We start from the raw sequence: 21,357 nt of genomic DNA, 5'->3' as shown, positions 1-21,357 counted from the left end.
GTTGTTTGTGCATGGCAGACTGAAGACAAAGCATCTCTCTCTCGCCCTGCATTATAAGCAGGCAAAACCCCCTATGTAATCAATCAATTATGCCACACATCCTTAATTGACACTAGAAAGTCACTCAGCCTCTGTTACTTTAACACACTTTTTCTCCAGCTCATGGAAAACTTTCATATGTACAGCTGATTCTTTTTAGCATAATGTTGTACAAGGCCCCATTGTACAGGTCAAATTTACCATCAGGTAAATTGATTTGCCATATCAAGATATATGCAACAACCTGCTATGCTTTTGATAATAAAACCTACAATCAGGTAATGCATCTGAGCATTATGTAATCTCGCAGATCCATAGGAAGATCCTGAATAATATGAAATATACAGAGAAGGAAAAAAATGTTGGATGTGCAGGACTCACATATTTCACATCGTCCATGTATTCTAGAATATTACTGAGATATTTAAAATACAACTTTAAGTGGGAAAGAAAATGATCTCTAATGGTTCAGAAATTAATGTAAATGGACAGACTTCACTGAGTATTGTACTGGCTTACCTCAGCATTAAATTTGGCCAAGTGTTAGGTTTTTAACAAAAAATTTCTTAACATACGTATTTTGCTGTTTTGAATTTTGAGAACAGCCCTATAAACTCACCATTAAGATACAGTGCACTGAAAGCCTAGGAAATAAACTTCATTTGGATAAATATTTTTAAGGGCAGAAAGCCTAATTCTGCTTTCCATCCTTAGGAGTGTTAATCAAGCATAGCCTGGCTGAAGTCTGGGTAGGAATCAGACAAGTATATAGTGCTGGGCTATATGTACAAGACAGTTGTTCCTGGATATACTTTATTGATTTCTTTCCACAAAGTCTTTCTTGAATAGCTATGATTGTTAACTAAACTGTGCCAAATGTTCGTCATTATCTGTATTAAATTGCACAGTCTTTCTTGGCTGGATGGATTGTATTTTATGGTAAGAGAAAAAAACATGTCATCATTTCATTTCTCATGATCTACATGAATGTGTGTGTGTGATAGTGTGTCTTCTTTACAAATGAATTAATTTAATACTGTGGTTTCAGATAGCAGTAACCACCTCGTGTGTGTGTGCAATATTAATATATTTCCTATGCCAGTAATGTTGGTCACTATTGAAATGTAAACTTAGTATTACTCTTGACTCTTAACCATGCAAGAGTGAAGTCTAGCCACCATTTTGCTTTCTCAAAAGCATTACACGTTGTAATTCTCTCCATAATTCACTCTGTGGTACTAGGTCCTTTGAGGATCACAGGTTGCATTTTGCTAATATACTTCTTTTACTCTATCATCTGCAGTATTCCATGTAGGCTTGACAAAACTTTATGTTCCATTTGTTTTTCCCAATTACTCTGGCAAATGTTATTTTGGATTTTTCATTGTGAAATTCTTTCTTGAATTATACATGATGATTTATCTTTTGCTGATGAACCAGCATCACTGTATTGATATCCACAGAGCAATAGGAAAACTCCCCATACTCTCTGAATTCTGCTGAGCCAGCAGAGTGAGCATAGTGTTTTATAGATGTGTAAGATGTGTATAGATGTGTAAGCATTTGTAATTGTTTGATTTTAGACTTAGCTTTGGTCCCTTGGGCTACGTCTACACAGCAACATTATTTCAAAATAACTCAGTCCGCGTCTACATAGTAGACAGTTATTTTGAAATAATGTCGAAATACTGTCACGCTAGAGGACTTCTTACTCTGACTCCTGTCATCCTCATTGAATAAGGGAAGCTGGAGGAAGGGTGCTGTATTTCAAAATAAGTGCTGTGTAGACGCTCCCAATTTCAATTTCAAAATAAGCTATGCAATTGACGTAACTCAGTTTGCAAAGCTTATTTCGAGTTAAGCTGTGTAGACGCAGTGTCCTTAAGATCGTATTCAGTCAGTGTCAAAGGACTTTTGTGTGAATTGAGTTTGCAGACTCGGGTCCTTAGTGTCAGCATTTTCTCCAGCTTACATAGTATGAACGCTGGCTCCTGAGAGTTGGAAGATTATGGAAGTTGGGCATTGGTGCCATGCTGATTCACACAAAGCCCTGGAGCTGCTATGAAAACTCATGAGCTGCAGCTTTGTATAGACATAAAGAAGTAACCTGATAGCTGAATCAACACTAACATCCACTGAAAAGTGAAGAGACTGATGTTTTCACACAGGAAAATAGCACTCTATTTCCATTCCCCTGTGCTGTGTCCTGTTGATGGGTCTGGTTGTCTTATCGATGAAATGACTTCATATTTATGATGGACAGTGTAGAAGGAAGTATCAAAGTTCCTGATCCTGAGAACTCAACAAAATAAATATTTTGATTAGGTAATATATATATATACACACAACATGAACAATTTCCTGATTGCTAAGTTAGTAAAGTAGGTTAGAAGCAAGTGTGCAGTCCTGTACATAAGGTCCCCATAATACCAATGACGTCACCTTTTAAGCATAAGGGGCACCTTCATCCAGGCTAAGAAATGTCAGAGGTAATTACAACTTTATTTTCAAATACATTTAATACTTTATGGTGTGAATTGCTTTTTACCTGTTTGAACTTGCAGATGTCTCGACTGAGCAAAATTGTAGGCATTTTCCTTTAAAAAATAATTGTGGGAAATTGTGTGCCAAGCTCCAGCCAGGGAGTAAATACCTTGGGCTGAGCTGGCCCTTGGTCGAATTCAGTACTTCCATAAAAAAGATAGGGAGTCTGAAGATAGGTCTACACTTGCACTTGATTGACAAAACATTTCACAGGTGTTTAAACCCTGCTCCCCAAACAATAAGGTTTTGCCATGGCAAGTGAAAGTGTGAATGCCATTTCTCCCTTGTAGGGGGTGGAAGTGTTTTGTCTGCAAAACTGCTGACAAAGAGCATTCACACACACTGGCTTTTAGCGACAAAGTGGTGTCGATACAGCTGTGTTGTGAGAAGCTGCATAGCGTAGACATACCCTGAGTCCAGGATGTCTTATTTCAGAAGCCAGCACAGGTGGGAAACACTGCAGAGATGCCACAATCAACCTTGGAGGAAGGGAATGTCTTCCATTTATGACCCAAAAACTGTGTACTCAAAGAGATGCAATGTCAGGCTCCACAAGGAATACAACCTAGTCTTTATAGGTCATCCTGGGTTTTCAACCAGTGAGCAATAAAAGCAGGGAAAATCAAGTGGGGAGGAGTGAATAGGGTTGTTAGATACTTTCCCGAGCATGGCGGGGGAAAAAAATTGGTTGAACAACAACAAAAAAAAGTTGCTGCACCTTTAAATTCCTGCGCTCCCTGCTCACCCTGCCAGATGAGGCAAGGAAAAAATGTCCCCACCGGCCCTCCAGGAGAAAAACAGGAAATATTGGACATTTTCTGGGGAGTTTTACCAGATAGGAGCCACAATTACTGGCCTGTCTGAGTGAAAACCGGACACCTGGCAACCCCAGGAGTGAAAATCCTCAAGACCTTCATGCACAGATAATCTCCTAAAACTTCTTGGGCAAAAGCTACCAAGGCAAGAACCTCTAAAATGGCCCAGGTGTAATAGGAACAGCCAAAGATCTTCAACTATAACAGCCTCCAATTTTTCATCTGTAAATGTCAGCTGCTGTGACATTACCCAGAGTACAATCTGGACCATTGGACAACTATCCCCCCCTCCTCAGGTCTCCAATCTAGAGTGACTTTTACACTACTTTGCTGTGAGAGCAACCACTGCTGGTCTGCTTGCATACAGCCTTCAGCATATAAATCACCCTCAGCTACACTGCAAGAGGGCTTCAGCTAGCTGGCCTGCCAATCCTGAATTATACTGCAGCATTTGAAATTGAAAATCACTATGTCAGGCTCCCTGATACTTCAGACCACAGCAGTTGGGCCTCATGCTTCCGTGAGGAAGCTTTAAACTTAGTAGGTGAACATGTTTGTAAGATCAAGGCCTCATTGCTTGGTTTTATTATTTTTTTAGAGAAATTCTGCAATTGAATGCCCTGAAAAGATGGCTTCTTGCCTCAAAAAAATGATCTGTGTTTCAACTTCCCAAATGTTCTGCTTTCTTATAAAATGACATAACCAGATTCCTATTGTCATCCATCCAGGACAAAAAAAAAACAAACACAACCCTGTTCTCCTCTCCTCCCAGAACAAAAACCCTGTGTGAGTTTTCATGCTTCTTGACTGAACCCAGGAGGTTTACATTTTGCTGACAGTTAATTATCACTGATGAGTCCCATGACTAAGGTTTTCTCAAATACATGAAAAGTATGTCACAATACTAAGCAGTACAAATAATCTGGGCGAATGAATTCAAAAAAATATGTATTTTATGTGGTGTGTCACATAAAAGCTCGTTTTACCTAAATTGTTCCCTGTAGCATCTCACTCTTAATTGGTATAGTGTTTACAGGTAGTAAGAACATGAATGATAGTACTTTGCATATTTATATCTGCTCATTTGCACTGCTTGAAGTCAGCGCTGAAGTGATTATAATGAGGTATGACCTGGTTTTATTTAGATACGCTTATAGTGACTCTTTCAGGTGCAAGGAGAAGTTCAAATAAGTTTAATTAACCTTTTACTTTCCTTAAGGATACTGATCATCATATTAATAAGAAAATATTTTAATTACCTGAAAACAGGGGCATTTGTACTTGATTAAGGGAAAATGTATTACAGAAATGGAAAAATGCCACAGTGGTGGCTAATTTGTGCTTATAATCAGTTGCTAGACATAGATTCAGTGGCCCTTCTTCAGATTGATCCCACTCTGGTGTAAATTCTGAGATTTCTAGCTATGTTAACAAGAAAACATTCTTAGTCATAAAGTTCAATAGTATCATATATAATACACTGAAATGTCAGCTCTAATTTTTTTCCTACCAAAGGGATTTATTCTTATTTATTATCAGGTTGTGTGCATAAGAGGGAGAGGGGATGTGTTTGTGGATAAGCCTTAGGGCTTGTCTATGTGAACACTTGGTTCAGTGGCAAGCTAGGCTGTGAATTTACCTCATGCCTGCATGCCATGCACTAAGTGTCCATGCGGATACTGCTGATACACCGTGAAAGCTCCCTAATATGCTTTTGATCCGTTGTATCCAGTCCATAGTAAAGCAAAGTTAAATACAGTGGTGAGGACAAAGGTTATTGAAAGTGTGTTTGGAGGAGTAGGGACTTTAAATTGCAAATTTCATACACACACATACATACATGTAAGAACATCTTTATATGAAGATATATGTAGACACACATTATATCTAGCATAATGTATATATGTATATACTCTATATATGCATACACAGAGATACACATCTATTTGTAGGGCTCTGTTATCCTTTTAGCTGGGTATGTCCTATTAAAACTATCATTTTCTAGCCTACTGGCTTTCTGAATGTGTTGTAATATGGACTGACAACGAGTTTATGCAAAGACAGTCACTTTTATAGACTGTACAGATGCACATGGGTTTTAGCAAAACAAAATTTCTTGCAAATCACTGAAATATTTTTCCAAGCTACTATCTCCCTGGGCAAGAGTTAAGGGCAGGAGCAGTTTCACACTAGACAGCACAATGGCTGTATATGCCTATCTCAATTAGGACAAAGAGGAAATGGCCAACAAGAGACAAGATACAAAATTCCTTTTACAAGAAACTGGGTGCAGCCAAGCCTATCAATAGCTGTACTCATCAAACTGCAAACATTCTTAAAAATCCTTCTGAAGTTTTAGGAGTGAAAATTAATTCGTTGTTAAATTACAGAGCGAGGTTTTCTTTAATCAAATGCTCCAAACAGATTTTAAATCAATGACACGTGACCTTGTATGAACCTATTAAAGAGCTCAAAGGGATTGTTTGTTTTAAGGTCCCTAAGGATACTTGGCAGTTTGAACACATGAAGTATGTGTTGGTACAAGTGTGTAATCTACACAAAATGCAAAACAGATCATTGATGTTTTGAATTTAACAGTCTGGTTAGGGGTACACTGGAAAGTGAAACATGAAAAATGGGGTGAATTGTGTACAAAACACTCTCTGACAGTCTGCCATGGCCCTTGCAATTAAGCATACTGCAAGTATCAATAAAACATTTCCTTGGCTTTCATATGTCTAGTCCACAGCTCCTTCCAATCAATTGTAACACCATCCCCAGTCCTTCTGACGCCCCTGCCCTATTTGTTTCAGTTCTATTTTGGTCCCGTTTTCCACCAGCTTTTGTAAGTTGACAGGCTGCTTCCACTCATTGACTGTCGTTTCTCCTTTACAAAATCCTATTGCATTCTGTTTTTCCTAACTCTTCTCTATTGTCTGCCTTTGACTCTGCTAGCTTGCTCCTCCCTGAATCCACTTTTGATCTGTTTTAAGTTCCTTCTTAAACATCACTTGTTCGTGGCCAGGCCTGCTTAAAATTATTTAGAAATTTAGAAATGTCTGAAAATGAGAAAAATACAATAAAACAAACAAGGCAAAACAAATCCAGACAAACCTCAGAAACAGAATATAAATATTAACCATGTCCTCCAGAAGACATCTTCTTGTCCAATACATACAAACAAGCCAACACGGGTGGATATAGACACCAGGCCCTGTCAATTCTAGCGAAGTAGCCTCATGGGACGATGAAGTGCAAGTACAAATGGGTTGCCATTCAGGGGAGGCATGGCTTTAGTAGCACCATATATCCCCTTTTATTTTTTCAGGCTAGGACCCCAATCCTATAAACAGATTCATATGGGTAGGCCTGGGGGCCCATCCAAGTGAGTTTAGAGTGTTGGTGTAGAGGCAAAGGGCAGCTAGCTATGCCATCCTTTTCTGGTGTGAGAAAGCGTGTGCTAGTCCCAAGCTGTACGTTACTAACCTCTGGCTATGTTCTATGTAGAATGCTAAGCTGTACTGATGCTTAGGAAAGCCACCTCGTGGAAAAAAAAGCCCAGCTGAAACTACTTAGAAGCTGATGCCAGTGATTAAATAGGCTGTTTCCAATATTTGTCAAATAAAATAGACCAGTCCTTACTATACAGTCTCCTACAACATGTATTTTTGTTTTCAAACGAAATCTATTTAAGATGTTGCCAAACTTCTAACATAAATGGAAAAAAATGTCCAAATTGTGTTGCGCTCAGAAAGATCTAATGATGTAAGAGATTAAGAAGGCCTTTTCTTTTTACTGCTTAAAAATAAGCCATGAAGGCTGAAAAGTTCAAACTATTATATGAAGTGTCAGCCCGGTGCAATTTTAAAAATGTTCAGATACAGCATTTTATACCAAACATAACACATTATAATTCCATATCCCTCCACCAGAGTGGTGTATTTAATGAGTAAGCCAAGTCACTCATCTCTGTTTCCATTTTATGTTTTTCCCAAAATCATATTAAGCTGAAATGGACATTTCAACTGGCAAGAGGAAAAATAGCAGAATAATGAATTTGTAGGCAATAAAGCAATAACTAGCATGTTACTATGACTTTGTCTTTTGTAGGATATGACTATTTTCCTGCTAAGAAAACAAAATAAGATTTGCCAGAGCAAATCTGGTTGCTGGTTGGATTAAGACCAGTATCCAGAAGTCAATTTTTTACATTTCAGAAGTAAGAGTAAAAAAGCTTTTAACTCACCTTACCAGCTCTGCAGAGTTTATAGGAGTAAAATTTCCCTGCCGATGCCTGTGGCAACTGATTATTAACCTGAAGCATGGGATTTAATGACATTATTTGAGGATGGTCAATTTCCCTTTCCTTGTACTCACTCATTCACAGAGGTGCATTTCCTCCTTCCAGCAAAAAGTAATTATCTCTTTGCAATTACCAGCACAGATGTGGCAAAATTTGAATGTTCATGATTATTCAATAAGATTTGGAGCACTGAAGAATATATACCCAGTGAGATCATTCAGCTGGCCTCCGGATTAATGAGCCTCTTGAATAGAAGATGCTGCAGAGAGTGAAGGAGCTTTTATAACAATCTGTTTTAATACAACTGTGAAGATGGATGGGGAGAGGATAATTATAGATTCTTCTCTGACTACTTCCTTTCCCCCATACATATTTTTAAAGGACACATTATCATTTAAGTTGCTGCAAGGTTTACTCCTATTTGCATATGAGTTACCTTCATTTACACTTTAGACACTGGGAATTCTTTGTAAGGCTCTGACCCAAACCCATCAGATCTGAGCACCCTTGAACTTGAAGCTTTTACCCTACTCTGAGCCTGCCCAAACTGCAGGGTGCTCAGATTTGGTTCACAATCATGTTAACTTCAATCTGCGGAATCCAGATCTGTGGTTCTCTTTCAGGTCCAGCCATAGGCATGGGAACTAAGGATGCAGGGAGTACTGCACCCCCCAGGCTCCCTGTCACTATCCCATGCACCGGGGGCTCTGCTGCCAGCCCCATGCACTGGGGTCACAGCTAATGGCTTCATCCACTGGGGCTTTGCTCCTGACTTCAGCTAGGCATGGTGTGGACAGTGGTAAGAGGTCTGGATTTCAGCACCCCAACTCTTAAATATGTTTCCATGCCACTGGGTCCATCTCTTGGTAGCAGTGCTGTACTCCCCCATGGTTTAGAAATGTGCAGCTGATAAACATGAATTTTCTGGGGGTGGAGGGCAGAGCTTTCTCCATAGGTGGAGCAAACAGGCCCTGATCTACTCTGATTTTAGTTGACTAGTTGATTTTATTTGACTGCCTTTGCAAGCAGCCAGGGACAGTTACAAATTCTTATGTCTCGGTACCTTTTAGTGGAGAAGTGCACGTTAGTCCTTGTTAAGTACCCAGATGCCGCATCATGAGCACCAGATCAATGCGGATAATAAACATTAGTCATATCTCTTTGCCTGTGTTTCCAAAACCCTGTATAAGGCTTTCTGTGTTATCTTTGGAAGAGTCTGAATTACACTGTTTCAAAGCTATGCATTTATTAGATGCATGATCACACTATGTGTGTACCTTTTTTCAGGCTGAGTTATCCAAACGTCAGGTTGCCAACATCCAGGCCCCCTAGCACTATGGATTCAAATGCTGGCAGGGTTAACTCAGCCCTTCAATTTGTCACGGTAGAGCGACGGAGTTGGGGTTTCCTCGATATGGATGCAGATACCATAAAAACCCAATGCCTGAGACATGAGGCAGACTTTGGTGGGGGGCACTCAGAGTCAGTCTGTATAAGCCATACATATGTATGTCCTGGGCATTCAAGGGATTCTCTGATTTACCATACCAGAGATAGTCTCAACTACCACAGCTCCTGTAGAACGGTGATTGCCTTTTCAAGGTGCCCTCATCCCCAAGAAGAATGGACGGGATGTTGTAAGTTATAGATTGAGAAAGAGTCTAAGTATACATGTCGACTGCGTAAGCACATAATGAGTCTTCCTTAAGCCCTGTTGATCTGGCTTGGGTACAACACACTATCAGGCTATATCAGCGAACACAGCACATATGTGGAACAAGCTAATCCTGGAAAAGCAGCCCTCATTTCTAGAACTGTTTCAAATGTGACAGAAGCTGATTTCATGGACCACATTAATATTATAAAATCCATTTTACTGCGGAAAAAATTGTTTGCAAGTAGGATGCGGGCTTACATGGTTATAATGACAGTATTTACAGGTAATTGTTTTTTGTTGCTAAACTGTCTTGGCTCTAACCTCTTAGTGTTTTTTGGCAGTTAAGACTGTACTGAACTTACAGTTTCTGGCCTGAATACCAACTCGCTATTTGCATAATATTTAGAAAGCATTAAAAATTGAGTTGGGAGGGGATGGTAAACAGATTTCTAAACAAATATGTAAACAAATGTTTAATTCATGGAATAGCTTTATTTTTAATTATTTAATGAGGTGAAAAACTAATGGACAGTTAGCAAAATCAATTTGAATAATTGCTTTTGTCATTCACTTTCAGAAGCAATCATTTGCTATTAATTTCAAAACAAAGAGCTTAATTTAAGATTTTAAGAATTTGGTGAGTAAATACCATTGTATTATCTTAATAGCAAAAGAAATATATTCATTTTTTCAAGAACAAGATCAAATGTACACGTTTCATAAATTTTTTTAAATAAATGCATCATCCCAGATGGGGGAAAATTAACATATTGTATATGATGAGAAACATTTAAAAATATTCCCGATCATAGCATGAAATAATTATGTACAAAAGAAGACTGGCTAATTTTACTTTCAAAAGAATGTATAATGTATTTAGCTGAGCAGAAGCTTATAAGTACTGAAACAATTTAATATCCCTTAATGTTCCTTCTATCCCCCATGCTAATTTTTTGTTTCTCTCTTGGCCTACCAATATGCAAACTATTTTTTACATAATTACAAGTACACCAGACTAAGGCAGGTAAACCACATAGGCAGTTCTATAAATATTGACTAATCCTTTTATCTTGAGTGCTTTTATCTTGAGTGACAGTGGTCTTCCTTGCACAGACAACTGGAAAATAATAAACAATATCAGCCAGTGCTTGTAAGGAGGTTTAATTATTCTTGAGAACTAAACATGAATTTAATCTGTGGGTTTTCAGTGGGACTTGCATATATATTTTCTGCTGATATTAATACAAGCTAGAATATATGTGGTTTGTTACTTTTTTGAAATCTTATTCAATACTGCTTAAACAACAGAGATTCACATTCAGCACTGAAATTCTTATGAAATAATGTTTCCTATAATTGATCCTCACATGCAGACTCTTTACATTCCAGGGTTTATTTTCTGTAGCCAAAGGAACGCTGAAGTGTGGTTTCATTCTCTGTCATATGTCACCGCTATTTAATTTAAAAAGTGAAAATGCACGTGATTTACAAACAAATGTTCTGTCTTCATGGAATTATTTTCATTACTTTATTTTTATACTGATGTGCACTTAAGGTCTGATTCTCTGCTGCTTTGTACTGTCTGTAGTTGTTGATTTCTACACAAACTAAGTGCCAAGTGAGTGTAACTGCTACTATTCTGACTTTATGCCCACTTCCCACAGGTAGGAAGGACTACATTGGATGCAACAAAGTGGAGAATCGTCTCTTTTTTGTGATACATTTATGAATGGCAGGAAGAATAAACTGAGAGGATAGACTCAATGCTACATGTGAAGGGCTCAGATAGGTGCAATGGGGGAAAGGGGTACATACCTAGTGATGTACCTAGACAGACCATGGCTGTGTCTAGACTGGCCAGTTTTTCCAGAAAATCAGCCGCTTTTCCGGAAAAACTTGCCAGCTGTCTACACTGGCTGCTTGAATTTCCGCAAAAGGGCCAGTGTAGACAGCTCGGATTTGTTTTCCGCAAAAAAGCCCCAATCACAAAAATGGCGATCGGGGCTTTTTTGCAGAAAAGCGCGTCTAGATTGGCACGGACGCTTTTCCGCAAAAAGTGCTTTTGCAGAAAAGCGTCCATGCCAATCTAGATTTTCTATTCCGAAAATTCTTTTAACGGAAAACTTTTCCATTAAAAGTGTTTCCGGAAAATCATGCCAGTCTAGACGTAGCCCATATGTTGTGCCACTCACTTTGCCAATGCACTCTATGAAGGGTGTAGTATGAAGTTCTGATCCATTAATTGAATTCTGATGACTCTGAGGATGTACACTCATTGGCATACTTAAGAACCCAGTCAATCCGACTGCTTCAATATTACATACATTTTGAGTCATGACACATAAACCCAGTGACATCCGAAGTGCTTCAGTAGCAATGTAGGATTGAGTTGTATATAAAACTTGAGGACACTTCATTCTCCATGTTAAAGGCAAAAAAGTACCTACATCAGGAAGATGATATACTAAAACATCAGCTAAAGCAGAACAGCTCAGTGGTACTTCACTTTTCATATATTCAAATGACTTCTCACATAGCAAAAAGCAGGACAAGACAACAGTATATAGATTACTGTAAACTGGGTAAGGCAGATAGTGTCCTGGCCCGCAGTCAATGAAGGTTTAGAAAGTGAACTTGACTTTAAGAAAGTCAGTCCCAATTATTCATATTTCTGCCAGGTGTCACTACGCATTAATGTTCAAATAGACATCTCATGATGGAATATATATATATATATATATATATATATATATATATATATATATATATATATATATAACAGAAATACTCCAGCAGTAATAGCCCATTGCCAAAACATAAAAGATAGTATTGGCTACAGCTGATGATCTGGAAACTTCACACCATAATTTGAGAATGACAAATGACAAGGGTCATTGGGGTCATTGTTAAAATAGGGGACTAGTTATGATAATAATTGTGTAAAGTGGACAGATACTGAATTACTGTGGCTGCTATTGGAAACTAATCAAAATTATGTAGCTTGTTTCTATAATTTCCCTTGAAAATGTGTATGTTTTGCTGTAATAGGTCAATCTCTATAGATGTGATAAAAGCAGCGAGGAGTCCTGTGGCATCTTATATACTAACTGGAGTGTTGGAGCATAAGCTTTCGTGGGCAAAGACCCACTTCGTCAGATGCACATCTGACGAAGTGGGTCTTTGCCCACGAAAGCTTATGCTCCAACACTCCAGTTAGTCTATAAGGTGCCACAGAACTCCTCGCAGCTTTTGCAGATTCAGACTAATACGGCTTCCCCTCTGATATAGATGTGATAGTAAGTTATTCTAGATGAAGGGGTTAGTGTCTCTGTTAACTACACTACAGAAAACTTACAGGGTTTATGGAAAGCCAATAGAGAGCCATCTAAACCAATTTAATTTCAGTGGAAGATAAATATGTAAAAAATGATTTTGGTTAATTACTTCCTAATGATCATACTTTATCATTATATTTCAACTAAAGAGGTCAGGACATGTCATTTCCTTCTCTGGGGAGGGAAATGGAATCTCTGTTAGAACTCCGATGAGTTGTCAACAAAAAAACTCACTGGGATCTTCTACAGGCTTCCATGGGTGTATAAATGTATTTCCCCTCACCATTCCATAAGTACTTGTCACTCGTGAATGGTACTGGTGTGTTTCTTGGCTGCTCTGGATGGAAAGGGAAATGAAGCCCTGTTTATTGGGTTTCAGACCTCTGTGAGATTTGTGTTATTAGCATCAGAGTCAATCTGTTGAAAGAAGGGAAAAGTTATTCCCAAAATATGGTGACGTGAGCCCTGACTATCAGGGTTTCAAATATGCAAAAAGCCATCTGTCTGCAAGACTAAAGGGTCACCCTAGGAAAAGCTGAATCTGTAAAAAGAAGAGTGAATGTAAGAATGGCCATACTGGGTCAGACCAAAGATCCATCTAGCCCAGTATCCCGTCTGCTGACAATGGTCAATGCCAGATGCTCCAGAGGGAGGGGACACAACAGATGACTATCACATGATCCCTCTCCTGTCATCATTTTCTAGACAAAGGCTAGGGACACCATTCCTACCCATCCTGGTTAATAGCCATTGATGGACCTAACTTCCATGAATCTATCTAGCTCTTCTTTGAATCACCTTTTTTAAAAATGGAGATATACCTATCTCATAGAGCTGGAAGGGACTTTGAGAGGTCATCAAGTCCAGTCCCCTGCCTTCTTGTCAGGACCAAGTACCATCCCTGACAGATTTGCCCCAGATCCCTAAATGGCCCCCTCGAGGATTGAACTCACAATCCTGGGTTTAGCAAGTCAATGCTCAAACCACTAAAATCCTAGTCTTCACAACATCCTCTGGCAAGGAATTCCACAGGTTGACTCTGGGCACATGATCGTGGAGAAACTTTTTTCTATTTAAGATATTTATATGCCCCCATCACTGTAGTATTTCAGCACTTCACAATCATTAATGCACTTCCCAAAACATCTCTGGGAGTCTGCGATGTGCCAATATTCTTGTGCTACAGATAAGAAACTGAGGCACAGAGAGACTAAGTGGCTTGCAAAGAGTCACATAGGATGTTTGTTCAAAACTGTTTTTAAACCAGGGATCCCACAACCAAGAGGAGAGCTCTAAACATTGGGACTGTACTTCCCCTCAACTTAATTAATGTAAAAGAAAACGAATTCTCTCCAGTCTGTGATCTATGTACTATTTTATTATTTATACAAATTGACCAATAGTTTCTGGCTTTTGCCATGTGATAAAAATGCATTCCCCCCCCCCCAAATGACCATTTTCATACCCATTCTGCTGTGGAAAGCAGTGTGTTTAATCATGTCTTTATCTCAACTCCATTCACTGTCATTTAAGACAAATTTGTAGCTTGCTATTTTCTTATCAATTACTTACCACTAAGGTGCTTGTACAGCACCTAGCACAAGGCCCTGACCCTGACTAACCCCACTAGGCACTACTGCAGTACAAAAACCAGCATCTATTCTCATTGCAATCCATCACTGGGAACCAATCACCCCCTAATAAACAGATTTCCCCCTTTAAATAGAGTTCATTTTATTATATTTCTAAGACAGTTTGAGGAAAAGATGGCCTGTACTTACCCAATCAAATCTGCTTTTTTTTTAAGGTATTCACTGTGAAGAAGACATCAATGAATGTTCCATGAACCCTTGCCAAAACGGTGGGACCTGTGAGAATTTTCATGGCAGTTACACTTGTCATTGCCCATTTGGAGAAAAGGAGGGAACTTCTTATGGTGGCAAGAACTGTTCAGAGGCCCTCATTGGCTGCAATGACCATCCATGCCAAAACAGCGGCTTATGCATCCCTTATTTAAAAAATGGCCACCACGGAGCCAGCTGCATGTGCCCACCTGGCTATACTGGAATACACTGTGAAACAGCCACCACCTTTTCTCTTGCGGGACATGGTTTCCTTTGGGTGAAGAGTGACATGACCCCTTTACAGGGATCTTTCTATACCATAAATCTGAGATTCCAGACTGTGCAACCTACAGCTTTTATATTTCACCGAGGGGAGAAAGATACATTTGTGAAATTGGAGTTACTGAATGGCTACTTACACTTATTCATGCAAGTCAATAACCAGCCACGAGCTCTTTTGCATATTTCACATAATGTCAGTGATGGAGAATGGCATTCCGTGGAGGTAACCTTAGCAAGAGCTGTTACCCTTAATTTGCTTGACAGCTCTTGTGTAGAATCATGTGTCAATAAATCTACTACTGCGATAGATAGTGATCAACTGATGCTTGCATTTCAGAGCACATTTTTGGGTGGTTTACCAGTGGGAAGCATGAGCAGTGACTTCTCACCTAACACCTATAACATGCATTCTGCACCTTCATTTGTAGGCTGTCTTCAGGACATTGCAATAGACTTGAACGTTATTACCCCTGAGAACATATCAAGCGAAACATCTTTACATGTCAAAGCAGGCTGTAAAAAAAAGGACTGGTGTGAAAACCACCCTTGTCAAAACAGGGGACGCTGCATCAACTTGTGGCTGAGTTACCAGTGTGACTGCTACAGGCCCTACACAGGGCCAAACTGTTCAACAGGTAAGGTAAAGCTTTTAGCATTAGCGTATTAAATGCCAGCTCAAAGCACAATCACAAACAGCAAATCTGCTTACGTCAGTGAGGAAACACCATTAACTTTAAGACCTCTAGTGCTTGTTGCCAATTGATGAGAAAACACAAGAGGCTACTAGAAGTGCTTGTTCATTATTTTCTAGTTCTCTCACTAGGAAGCCTAAATTTCAGTCAGACAGAGAAGTCAAGATAAATGAATGGATTACTTATCCAGTTCTTTCATTCTTTTGACATTTAATGTGCCATTAAACTTTGTGAAGCTGGTTTAGCACCCCATGACTTAAGGTACAGCTAGACTGCAGGGTTTTTTTTTTTGAAACATGGTCATTTTTCTGAAAAAAATTCACTTACGTCCACACTGCTATTGCATTCTTTTGAAAGAAAAATAGAAAGAATGCAGTGATTATTCCAACATTGGTAAACCTCATCCTACAATGAAGAATGCCTTTTCCGAAAGAGCTCTTTTGGAAAAAGGCGTGTGTGGATGGGGAAGAGGGAGTTTTTTTAAAAGAAGAGCCTCCAGGAAAAAGCATGGGTGCCCTGGTGGCCACTCCATCCACGATAATCACAGCTTAAATGTTCATTTAGTGTGGACGCTCTTTCAAAAAAGCAGATCACTTTTTTGATGCTCTTTGGCAGTATGGACACTCTCTTTCTGAAGATCTCTTCCAAAAAAGCTTCTTTCAAAAGAAGCCTGCAGTCTAGAAGTACCTTTAGAGGCCATGTCTTCACTACAAATAGGGGTGGTTCCCCTGCTCGTTTAGATATACTTGCACTGGTTCTGATTGAGCTAGACTGAGTATCAATAACAGGATAGCCACGATAGCACTGGTAGCAACAGCAAAGGGACAACTGAGCCATCCTGAGTATGAACCACCCTGAAACTGGGCTAGCTAACTCAATGAGACCTAGTGACATGACGAGGCAGTCATGCCACTAGCTCAAAATACAGAGGTAGCCTTTATGTGCATGCAAAGGTTTGCTCATGCTTTTAAGGGTGAATAAAGCATGAACAGATCACTGAACAGATGAAAAATCTTAGATATTTTTAAAACTTCATATCTGAGCTTTCACAGCAGATTAAGCCTGACAGTCAATAGCATCGTCCAGCCACCCTATGGAGGCTTGAGGGTTGGTGATCAGATCTTTGACAGCTGGATGAAGTGCAGCCCAAGGTGAGAGTTGCCAATTGCTATTGCCACCTGAGAGCTATCTGGTGGTGAGGATAAAATGAGTCCTCTTTCCACTGGCCATGCACCTACATCTCAAAAACCTTACTGGCAGAGTCAGCAGAGAAGCTTGTGATGTGTGTGGTACAGTCTGGTTGGGCAGGTTGGGCAATCACTGGTCGCTATGCTTGGGCTGTGAGTGACCCCTACTGGCCTGGTCTGTAAGCACTGCCAAGCAGGCGGTCACCCTGACAGACCTCATGTCATGTAGACCATGGCCCAACAGGTTCTCATCTGGGCAGGGAAGGGTTTTGAACAAAGAAAGGATGTGGTTTAGAGAAGGGGCAGTCTTGGCTGGAAAAATATGAAGAGAAGAGACTAAGCTGAGTACTGGGAATTCAGGGGCCTATGGACCTCTACCCCAAGGGGTCTGAGGCTGCCAGCCCCCTCACTTGGATGCCCACATGGAATCCAGGTTGTGCTGTACCTCGCAGAAGCAATAAATCCTCTCTACTGGCTGGCGGAGTCTCATCTTGCTGCAGACGGGGTGCAGGGTCGGGGGATACCCAACACGTCATCACAAGGCCAAACCCTGAATGAGCCTGGAAGTTGAATGACTCGTTTCCCACCATGTGTTCCACCCAGTATGAGCTGAGGCAAATGGGAGGGACAGTATGAGGTCCCTGCATTGCTGTCTGCTCTGCTCTACCTGCTATGTGGATAAACAGTGTCATTCTCCAGGTTTGTAGAGAGAGCATCATTCAGGGGCAGTTTGAATTAGCTCCTTCCCCTCCTTTCTCAGCAAAACACCCATTGAGTCCAGACAGGGAGTTGTGCCTGAGGAAGGTGTGCAGGATCCGACCCTCTATTCATACAAAAACATCCCTGGCTCCCTGTTACAAATTACTAACTTTCTACTGATACATTTTGGGGGGATGAAGAAATGACTGTTTATTTTTTAAACCAGGCAGTCTGGAAAAAGGAAAGAGCAGCAGCAGCAGCATAGGCTAGATTCACAGCTGCTGCAAATTGGTTTAGCTGTATTGAAGGCAGTGAAGCTACACCAATTTACACCAGCTGAGGATCTGGCCCCAGGGGACTTATTGGTTGTATTTCTCCAAAAAGCTGTATCTTGAAATCTATTTCAAAATGTGTACATATTATATCATTTCATAGTCTGTATTTAATAGTTATTGATAGCTTATTTCTTTTTTATTGTCAAATGATAATGTTTGAGAGGTAATTCTAACAGATTGCTTTGAACTCCAACTACAGTTTACCCAAAGGTTTGATAAGCAACTTTGGAATATAGGACAACATCTGGTAAATATGTTTGCGTCTTTATATGAAGTGAAATGAAAACCATTCAGGGCCAGGAGAGGCTTAGCCTTGCATTAGAACTGTTGAAAATGATTAAAAAAGCATTTGGTATTTTTTTTCTACTGACTACAATTTTCCTTGCAAATCATACCATCATGCCACTTTGATACATGGATTCTAGATATATGCAAGACTTAAAACACTATAGCAGTGGGGAGGAGGGAACTTGAGCTAGGGATAACATAAGAAATGCTAGTGTCTTTTTGAAGAAAAGTTGCCATCAAGTAGTTAATTGACATGAGGAAATATTTTCACTACATATACAAAATAACAAACAGATGTTGACTTATTTTGATCAGCATCCAGATGTAGGTTAATATTAACCAAGGTGATTCTAACTGTCCCATCAAACCCAATATCAGAGTCCGGATTTTTTTAAAGTAAAGTAATTGGCACTAATTTCAAGTATACTAATACATTTTCCTGATACTCACCCTTGCTTCTAATATTGCAAGACTCCTGTATTCCAACTCCTAAAGCCATTAGAAATGCCCTCTCTTTTTTCCACACAAAAATGCTTAATTCTTAAGGACTGTTTCTAGAGAGGGTGCATACTACAAAGCTCTCATGGCACAAAATACTCATTCCAGCAAAAGGGAAGATTTATTTCTACACGTCATGTTTTTAACAAGGAGATAAAGAAATAAATGTAGATAATCTCATTCATAATATTAAAATATTCCATACATAGGTATGTAAGAAATTGTCTATTAAGGAACAAGTCAGGGATTTAGTCTCCCTACTAAATAATATTGCTGTGGCACATACTAACACCATGGTTGTTAAAGGACTGTTAGAGTTTTCACAATCAATCCCCTATTTTCATTGGTTTTATAACCAAGTCATAAAAAAATAGTGCTGCAGGCAGAAACTTGACATATGAGGTCCCAGACCTCTTTTACTATACAAAAGAGGACTCTGACTTCCAGGAGTGATTTCTTTGTTTAAACCAGGTTGACACTTTTTATGCGTTAGACATACTAAAAAAATAGCTCTTGAATGTGTTTGGGCAGAAAGCTTATTATACAGAGAACAAGATTTCAAAACTTAAAATGTAACTAGAGTTGAAATGCTGTGGTTTAAAAGGCTGATGGACCAAAATAAATAGTTTTCATTACAGTGGTTTGGAAGACATCTTTTCTGTTCTTAATTCAATCCTAGCTTCATTGTGGAAAATAAAGAGAGACAGAATGAGAGGAGTTTTGGTTTAATCAACTGATAAACACAAACAATTTAAAAAGTGTCTTGAATTCTAGTTCATTTGCCTATCCTAGTTGCATAGTAGTGTCAAGTTTTGGTACAGACTTTTTGGTAATACATAGAAATGTTTTGGTAATACATAGAAATTATAGTTTGAGAACTAGATTCACTGACGGATCTTGGCTGATATGGATCAGTATAGGTGTAATCTGCCAAGAGAATAGAGGCCATCACAGCTCCAGGGTGGCGGTAATGTATACACAGCGAATAGAAAATAAAAACATGTGCTAAATCAGCATATACTTTTATGAACGTCTTTGTTTCGAAACCAAGGCTATGTCTACACATGCAAATTTGGGCGATGAAAGTGTTGTTGATAGACAGAAGTCGCCAAAACTGGAAGCTTGTCAAACTAATTTTTCTGGTATCTGCTGTCCACAACTTATGGCCACATCTTCAACTCCCTCGTCAACAGAAAGAGTAAAGCATTATGGGTATGCATCCCATAGTGCCTTAACTCACTAAACCCCGTAGAAAGTGCAACAATGTCCTGTCAACCATCTCTTTTCTTCCCAGATGTCCCTGGGTTTCCAACAAATCCTTCACCAGATCATCACACATCCTTGGCTTTCCCCCCCCTCAGTTGCTGTACTCTGTCTGATGGTGTACAAGATGGCTGGTTCCTCAAGGCCTGCTCATTAACAATACAGTGACTTTACTTTTCACGATAAAGGCTGTTACATTTCACTAGCATGCATGCCCCTGAAAAAAACTTCCCTCTTTCTTGGATTAACCTGGAGACAAGCACAAATCTCTTCAGACACTTTGATCATGGTGAGATTTAAAAAAAGGCAGTTTTTCCTTGACAAAATGTGCCAGTTTAGATAAGGCCCTTGTTCTGATTTAGCGCTTCCACTTTCTGTGATGGGAATGTTTAGGGAGGCGATGTAGGGGAAATATTTCCTTCCCTCCCTGAGGGCGAATCCCTAATGGCGTAATGGGGTCTACTTGGCATGGGAAGGTGTAAGTTACCTTTTCCCATACTAGCAGCAGTTCAGATGGTCTTGGGGTGAAATCCTACCCCCATTAAAGACAACTGCAAAATTTCCATGACCTTCAATGTGGCCAGGAGTGTACTCTTGCTCTTTAGGGGGTGTTATCAGCTAAGAGGGTCTCAAAATATACCTATTTCATGACCAGTAGAGATAACTGTGCTGGAATTTGCCCTGGGAATCCATTTAGACAGAGTCAGGCCAGAGGAGTACAAGAGAATGAGGGAAGGGAGGTATATTAGCTTGAGACTGAGTAACTCTCTGGTCCCAGGATAAACTGGCAGCGGCTAGTCCAGAACCAGCAGGAACTTGCCCGAATCAATCAGGGCAATTAAGCACCTGGAGTTAATTAAGTGGGCTTCCAGTGTCAAGTGAGCCAAGGATAGTTGGAACTCCTGGGGTCAATTAAACAACCAGTTGAGACTGATTAAACAGAGCTTCTCTGCAGTTAGTTAGCGCACAGGGAGCTGGGAATACAGAAGATCTAGGAGGAGCAAGCACAAGTGGGTTCTATGAGAAAAAGCCTGAAGAAGGCAGGTATGGGGAAGTAACCCAGGAGTTTTGTAGCTGTCTCACAGCTGGTGTTGGAAACATTTACAGGCAGCTACTTTTACAGGTCCCTAGTCTGGAACCCAAAGTAGAGGGTGGGCCTGGGTTCCCCCTATCACCCACTTCCCCATTTCCACTCAGGGAAAAGACTAGGAGGGAAGAAGGGGTTTACCCAGCCCTGTATCATATGGGGGGGGGGGTCCACCGAGACTGTGAAGTTTCATTCTGTACCTCATGCTGGCCAGTGATGAGAGTAACTCAACAAACAGCAAGCTGATGCCCTAGGTATGGTGCCTAAATTGAGGGTTGCTGTGAGCCTCTGAGGCAAGCAACCTGCCTGAAAGCAAGTTTGAGTAGAAGTATTGTCACAATCCACGTTTGCACACTGTGTACAGAGGTGCAAAAGGGGAAGAATGTGGTGTAATGTCCTCTAAGCTCCAAAATAATGCCTCACCCTGCTCCCATTGAAACCTGTAATTATTTTGTCATTCAAGCCACTCAGATCAGAGTAAAAACCTTA

General features: G+C 39.9%; 1 protein-coding gene across 1 annotated transcript in view; it reads left to right on the top strand.

The window, feature by feature from the left end:
* Positions 1-21,357, top strand: part of CRB1 (crumbs cell polarity complex component 1) — a 171,833-nt gene that overhangs the window by 98,762 nt on the left and 51,714 nt on the right. The window contains exon 6 of the mRNA XM_075936696.2: positions 14,501-15,454. Within this exon, the coding sequence (XP_075792811.2) occupies positions 14,501-15,454 (954 nt within the window). The remainder of the gene's footprint in view (positions 1-14,500; positions 15,455-21,357) is intronic.

Source organism: Pelodiscus sinensis, chromosome 9, assembly GCF_052426305.1.
Source record: "Pelodiscus sinensis isolate ZL-2025 chromosome 9, ASM5242630v1, whole genome shotgun sequence".
Taxonomy (NCBI): Eukaryota; Metazoa; Chordata; order Testudines; family Trionychidae; genus Pelodiscus; species Pelodiscus sinensis.
This window is presented reverse-complemented; position numbering and strand designations above follow the sequence as displayed.